Source organism: Sturnus vulgaris, chromosome 30 (assembly GCF_052056855.1).
Source record: "Sturnus vulgaris isolate bStuVul1 chromosome 30, bStuVul1.hap1, whole genome shotgun sequence".
Classification (NCBI taxonomy): Eukaryota; Metazoa; Chordata; class Aves; order Passeriformes; family Sturnidae; genus Sturnus; species Sturnus vulgaris.
The window spans coordinates 5,333,677-5,340,455 of record NC_142272.1 but is presented as its reverse complement, the minus strand read 5'-3'; the positions used below and the strand labels follow the sequence as shown (position 1 = coordinate 5,340,455).

The 6,779-nt window shown below is 49.3% G+C and overlaps 1 protein-coding gene across 2 annotated transcripts; it reads left to right on the top strand.

Moving 5' to 3' along the window:
• Positions 1–1,544: 1,544 nt before the first annotated feature.
• LOC148220897 (inositol 1,4,5-trisphosphate receptor-interacting protein-like 1) lies at positions 1,545–3,200 on the top strand. 2 transcript variants are annotated; one of them, XM_088180867.1, is made up of 2 exons: positions 1,545–1,765; positions 1,994–3,200. In XM_088180867.1, the coding sequence occupies exons 1-2, from the start codon at positions 1,545–1,547 to the stop codon at positions 3,198–3,200; spliced, it is 1,428 nt and encodes a 475-aa protein (XP_088036993.1). The 2 variants fall into 2 exon arrangements, with proteins under 2 accessions (XP_088036993.1, XP_088036992.1); XM_088180866.1 differs by having other exon boundaries at positions 1,545–1,855; positions 1,961–3,200.
• The last annotated feature ends 3,579 nt before the right edge of the window (positions 3,201–6,779 follow it).

Sequence of the window (6,779 nt, the reverse complement as noted above, 5' to 3'; positions counted from 1 at the left end):
TCCAAAAGCTTCAGAGTTACATCGTGCTATCCAGACCCATAGGACTGGACACCCCTGCACATCTGTTCCAGCCTGGAGACTGGGTCTATGTGAAGTGGTGGGACAGTGATCCTCTGCAAGCCAAGTGGAAAGGACAATTTAAAGTCCTGCTGACTACCTTCACTCTAGTCAAAGTTGCTGGCAGAGGACCCTGGATTCACTACTCCAGAATTAAGAAAGCTTCTGCTTCTGAACAATTGTGACAACAAAGACTGGTGGAAATGATAGTTTTTCTTCTGGGCCTAATTACTTTTCTTTTATATAACATTTGATTGTATAAGATATTACTCTTGTTAGATGTTTATTGTTATTAGGTTTATGTTTACGTTTATTATCAAGTATGTATTTACTAGTAGGTATTTATCTAATGGTGGGTATTTATTATTATTGGTCACTTATCTGTAATTAAATATTTGTTATTAATATTTAGAATAGAGACTCGACAAGGTAAAGGCCTTGTCGAGCCTCTAAAGGGAGGAAATGATGCCTTTAGTTTTAAGTTTTCCTGTTCTCCTTGGATGTGATTTTCTGATGTGCTAGGCTGAGGAAGACAAAACAGTCCTATTCTAGTGAAGAACTCAAGGACAGTTTCTCCAAACTTCAGGCCCTAAGCGCAAACTACGTGGAAAGGTGGAGGGTGGGTTCATACAAATTAACCAGAACCTATAAAAGTGTAAGATTTTGTGACCAGCCCTCTCCTTTCCTTCCATCTTGGAGCCATCTGGGCAGGGGCCATGACTGTGGCACTTATATTGCTGGGGTGTGGCTTTTGTAGGCCTTTCGTAGGCCTCACAATAAATACCCATTTTGTTCTCCTTAACTCTGTGTGTAGCCTCTGTTCCAGCTCCTCAAGGCATCAGTTTACAGCCACACTGATTCTGAGATTGAAGTGTAGCTCAAGCAGTGAGGAGTCAAAGCTGAGACTCAATGATCGTCAAGGGTGCCTTCCAACATGGATATCTATGAGATTGCCAAAGCAGGGCAGATAAAATTCAACCCAAAAGAAAGAACAATGGGAGCCCTTTGAAGAACATTCACTCAAAAGCAGCCTGAACCAGTACCCAGGGGTCACTCTGAGTGGCTGAGGCAGGGTGGGGACAAAGGGTGGGGTTGGCTGCGTTGTGATGCGCTGTGACACCTGTGACATCGGGGGGACGTGTCACAATGGGGGCAGGTATAAAAGGGCCCAGCAGGTAACGCTGGCCCTGCATTGCTTGGGCAAGCAGTGAGTGCACACGTGGAGGGGAGGCTGGGCTGGGGACAAGGGCCGGGGCATAAAAGCTGCACCCGGGGCTGGGTTCTCCCCCTGCATGCAGGGACAGCCCCTGATGGGAGAGCTTTGGGCAGGCCATGCTGGTGTGGGTAGGCATTGCTGCCTGCCAGCTGTCTGGGGCCCTGTCCTTCCTGCCCTCAGACCCCTGAGGATCCCAGTCCCTGCTGCCCCCACTGCCACTTGCCTCCCTCACAGCCCCACTCAAGGCCTTCTCTCCATCCTCCTGCAGACCATGAATTCCATAGTGTTGCTTTTCGTGCTCTTGAAAAGCCTCATCCAGTACCCGAAGCTCGTGGGTGATGATCAGGATGAGGAAACCCGTCTGCGCATGGAAATGCGTGCAAAATACCTGGAATGGCAGAGGATTAGGCTGGAGCAGGAGGTGGAGCAGCTCACCCTGAAGCAGGTGCAGCTCTTGCAGCTCTTAGCTGTTGCTGTGCTCCTGGTCCTTGTCTTGGTCCTATGGTGGATGGGGTCCAAAAGGAGCCTGCGAAGAGAGGAGCCTGAAGAAGAAAACAATGGTGCAAATGAAGAGGAAGTCAGAAATGGGGATGCAAATGAAGAAGTAGAGGTTGGAAATGCAGAAGAAGAAGATGATGAGAATCGGAAGGAAGATAGCAATGATGATGGCAATGTACGGGAAGTTACTAATGTTGCTCCAAATGAAGAAGATAATATTGAAAATGAAGTTGTCAATGAGGCTGCAAATGCAGAAAACAGTGATCTTGCAATTGCAGTCCATGAAGAAGACAATGATTTTGACGATAACGTTGGAAGAACTCTAATGGAACGCATACAGTGGCCTGTACAGGACCTGCAGAAAGGCTGCGAGTGGACAAGGAACCTCATGGATAATTATGCAATTTACCTTGGACATGTCTTATCAAACAGCTTCTACCCAGTCCTGCAAGGAGCCATCGGGGTGGGCAGCGCCTTTGAAGGCTGGAGTCCACGTGAGCAGGATGTTGTGTACCAGGTGCTCATCCCCATGACTCCTCCCCGAGGCCACAGCTTCCACCTGGAGCTGGACTCTGCAGAGCAGAGGCACGTGAGGAACTTCCGTGTCCATGTGCAGCTGGAGTGCACCTGCACCAAGGAGCAGCAGGGTGAGAACATGCTGTGCTTCCTGCACCACCCCGAGGAGGAGCTGAGGAGGAATCAGGATCCCAGCCTCCTAGACACCCTGTGCACCGACTCCTACCTGGATGTGCACAAAACTGCCCGCTGGTTCTGCCAGCTGGTGAGAGCAATCTGGCCAGCTTTGCCTCAGTCACAAAATTGGCATTTAATGCTGCTGCCCTCCAGACACTCCTGCCAATTCAAGGTGACCAATGGCAGAGAAAGCTTCCGGATTGAGATGAAGCTTGGGGTGCAGAGAGGTGACTCAGACATCTTTGTGAGCAGCCAGCCTGGATATGCCAGAACCCCAAGCACTCTGTGGCCTGAGACTTATGCTGTGGCAGAGATGAAATTCTTCCAGCACATTGCCATGCAGGCTCCCCGTGACAGCTTGCACCTCAAATGCCTGAAGCTATTCACGTCTCTTCAGCTGGGCATAGGCTTTTCCACCTACACTATGAAAACCATTGTCATGCACCTCCTGAACACCATTCCTGTGTCACAGTGGTGCAGGAGGCATTTCCTGAGGCGAATGTTTGATATCAGTGAGAGCCTGCGCTTATCCCTGCAAGTGAAACGCCTCAACCACTTTATTGTGGGCAACTGGAGGCTTCCTGAGGAGATCAGTGTGCCCCAGGATGTTCAAATGGCTGAGCCACCCAACCTCTTCCACCACCTGGCCATGGATCCGGTAGCCTACTCCCAGGGCATAGGCGAGTACCTGGATCTGCAACGTCGACTCCTAGCTGTCCTCAAAGCTGAAAATTGAAAGAGATTCTCCTGCATAGCGCTGTGCGTGTGCTGCTCGCAGCTGGCAGCAGAGAGCCACCTCAGAGTACAAATTTGGTGCTTTAAGGAGAAGAGGATGCGTGCTAAGGCTCTGGCAAAGGTCCCACAGCCTCTCCTGCCGCCTCAGCAGGTGGAGGAACACGGGAGGGTTTATTCTACCTCCTTCTATCATTACATTTTCCAAAAAAGGCACCCAGATCTGCATAAAGCCCTGCTGGAATTTCCCCACTCCTGAGAATGTGCGTGAAGAGAGAACATGCTGTACATGCAGGGCCAAAGTCACCAAACCCCACCCATAACATGGGGTTGTTCCAGGCCTTTGAGAAGCGCCAAAATTTAAAGTATGAAAGAAGTGGGAATGTGGGACAGAAAAAGATAAAAGAAACAGGGCAGAAAAGACCAAGAGGAAAAAACAGCACTGCTTGGCCAGCATCAGTCAATGGACAGTGTCTCTCCTTGTCCCCAAAAGGGACACCTTTAGGTCAACATTGGACAAACTGTCTTGGAGCTGACCTGAAATTTTGTATATATAAGAATCTAGATTTTTTTTAATAGATATTTACATCATGTATACAAATTATATAAAAATACGTTTATTAATTATCATATAGAATAGTAAAATACAATGAAACAAAGAATGCATTTATATAAATAATATCAAACACAAGAAAAATGCAATTATTCTATCCTGACAAGAAATAATTCTGGAGAGTTGAATATGTAATTATGTTTAAATAATAACAGTAGAGCACATATTTAGTGTCACTATCTGTTGAGACACATTAATACTGCCAGTGCATTTTTGGCTGGGAAGTTTTTCATAAAGTAAATGTATTTATACATATGGAACATACATATAAAATATAGATACTATAGACATTATATATAATTATAGGGATAAAATTTATATTGTATATAATATGTATATTGTATAGTACCTGTATGATGTTATTTTTATATACAAGTAAAGCCATATCTTGTGTCGCTATCTGTTGCAACCCATATTAATGGTCTATAGATAGTGCCAACTTGGAGACTGCTTTGATCTTGTTTCAATAAAATACAATATTGCAGAATCTGGATTGTGCAAGACTTTATTGATCTCAGCCAGACCTATAGTGTTGGTAATTCTCACAAGCTGTGGATATGGGCTCGTGGATAGACTCCTAGAACTCAACCAGGCTGACAGTGCTGAACTGGTTCCAATCAGAAATGAAGCCCAGCTGCCCCCGGCCCCCCTGATCACAGAATCACAGACTGGCTTGGCTTGGAAGGGTCCTTAGAAATTGCCTTGTTGCAGCCCTGCTGCCAAGGACAGGGACACCTTCCACTAGGCCAGGATGCTCCGAGCCCCACCCAGCCTGGCCTGGAGCACTGCCAGGGCTGGGGCAGCCACAGCTTCTGTGGGCAGCGTGGGCCAGGGCCTCAGCAGCCTCAGAGGGCAGAATGTCCTGCACGTCTCCAGCCTAAGCCCTCCCTGTGGCACTGGGAAGCCACTGGCGCTGGCGCTGTCCCTGCAGGCCCTTGCAAAGAGCCCCTCTGCAGGTGTGTGCCGGGCCCGTGCAGGGACTGAAAGGCTGCGGGAAGGTGTCCCTGGAGAAGGCCTGGCAGAGCCCTGGGGCCAGCAGTGGCACCATGAGGGCAGCAAGCGGGGCCCGGCACGGCCGTCGGGGCGGGAGGGCACAGGGCGGGCGCCGAGGCCCTGCCAGCTGGAGCAGGCAGCTCTGCAGTGCGGGCGGCACAGAGCCCTGGGCTCCCGCAGCTCTGCGTCCCTCACGGCTGAGGCAGCTGCCCAGGCACGGCCGGCTGGGGACACGCGGCCACCCCGGGGCCACCCGCAGGGGGACCCTGCTCTGGGGCCAGGCCAGGCCGCAGCAGGGAGCACCCACGGGGCTGTGCTGGGGAGGGAACGGCTCTGCCCAGGGACAGGGCTCTGGCAGCAGGGCAGCAGGGACAGCAGTGCCGGCCACAGCCACAGGGGGACACATGGCTGCAGTCACAGCCTGACTGCCCTGGGGCAGACCCAACAGGCAGACAGGACACGGACAGGCAGGAGCTCCCATCCTCTTTTTACCCATGCACCACCCTGCACCTGCGTGTATCCTGGGGCCTACCCTTACCCAGGTGCAGCAACCCCTACTTGTCTTTTTAAATCAAGTAAGATCGCCTTGGTTCTACTCCTCAAGTACATCCACATCTCTCTGGTTGGCATTCTATCCTTCAGGTGTGCAACTGCCCCTCTCTGCTCATTGACGTCAGGAAATCTGCTGAGGATGCCCTCGATCCCTTTGTCTATGACATTAATGAAGATTTTAAGAAACACTGCTCCCAGAACACACCCTCTAGAGACACCAGTGGTCACTCATGTCCATCCTGACTCTGATGTGTTGGCCTCTGAAGTGACCATGCATGCAATTTCTTATCCGTCCAACAGTCCAGGCATCAAATCCATCTCTCTCCAATTTAGAGAGGATGTTGTGGGGATCATGCCAAAGTCTATCCAGATGTCCAGATAAATGACACCTGGAGTCCTTGCCTTGTCTCTTCATGTACTTGCTCTGTCATAGCAGGCCACTGGACGGGTCAGGCAGGACTCAGCCTTGGCTGCCCAGAATCACCTCCCTGTTCTCCATGTGCCTTAGCACAGCTTCAAGGAGGATGTGTTCCATGATCCTCCCAGGCACAGAGGTGAGGCTGACATGTTGATCATTTCCAGAGTGCTCTTTTCTACCCTTTTTGAAGATGGGTGTAGTGGGTTCCCCTTGTCTGAATGCCAGGTGCTCAGTAAGCCATCTATTACTCCGCTTCCTAGTGAGACAGTGGAGAGAAAATACAACGGAAAACAAGTAATAAGCTGAGATAAAGCTGTTGACTAACGTGAAAAAGCTGAGAGTTTGTGCACACAGAAGTAAAGGAGAAAAAACACTTAGTCTCTGCTTCTCACAGACGAGAGATATTGAGCCACTTTCTGGGAAGCAAGCAATTTCTCTATTCTCTGGTCTTCTTGAGATATTGGGCCTATTGTATCACACACCTTAACAGAGCAGAGTGATACTTCCTAAGGACAGCTCTGTTCAGCTTAGAAACCCAGCCGTGAGTGGCCTCTAGCTGGAGCCAGAGGTTTATGTATTCCACTCTGGTCCTGGAGAAGCATAACAAGTGAATGGCTGTAGACGTGCTTGCCCCCTCCAGAACATCAATCTTCCCCTGTCTCTAGTTGTTTCCTTGTCTTGTTAAAGCACCCTGAGCAGGGGAGAGGGAAACAAACATTTCCAATCATTTGCCTAGCCCAAATCACATCTACCGATGAATAAAGGGTGGAAATTGCTCACAAAGTACTTGCTGACTTTATCTACTCCCCTCTTCAGCTGTTTCTTTTGTGTGGTGATCCTTTCTTTTGTGGGGGTGATGCAAAATGGAAGAAAACAAGCAGAGCCAGCAATCAGACTGCAAGTTAGGACACTGCAAAGAAAACGAGTGACTGAAGTGTAACAGCAAAATAGGACTCTCCCTAAGAGAAATGTGAAATATTTTAGCAAAATAAAGATTTTTGGTTTTG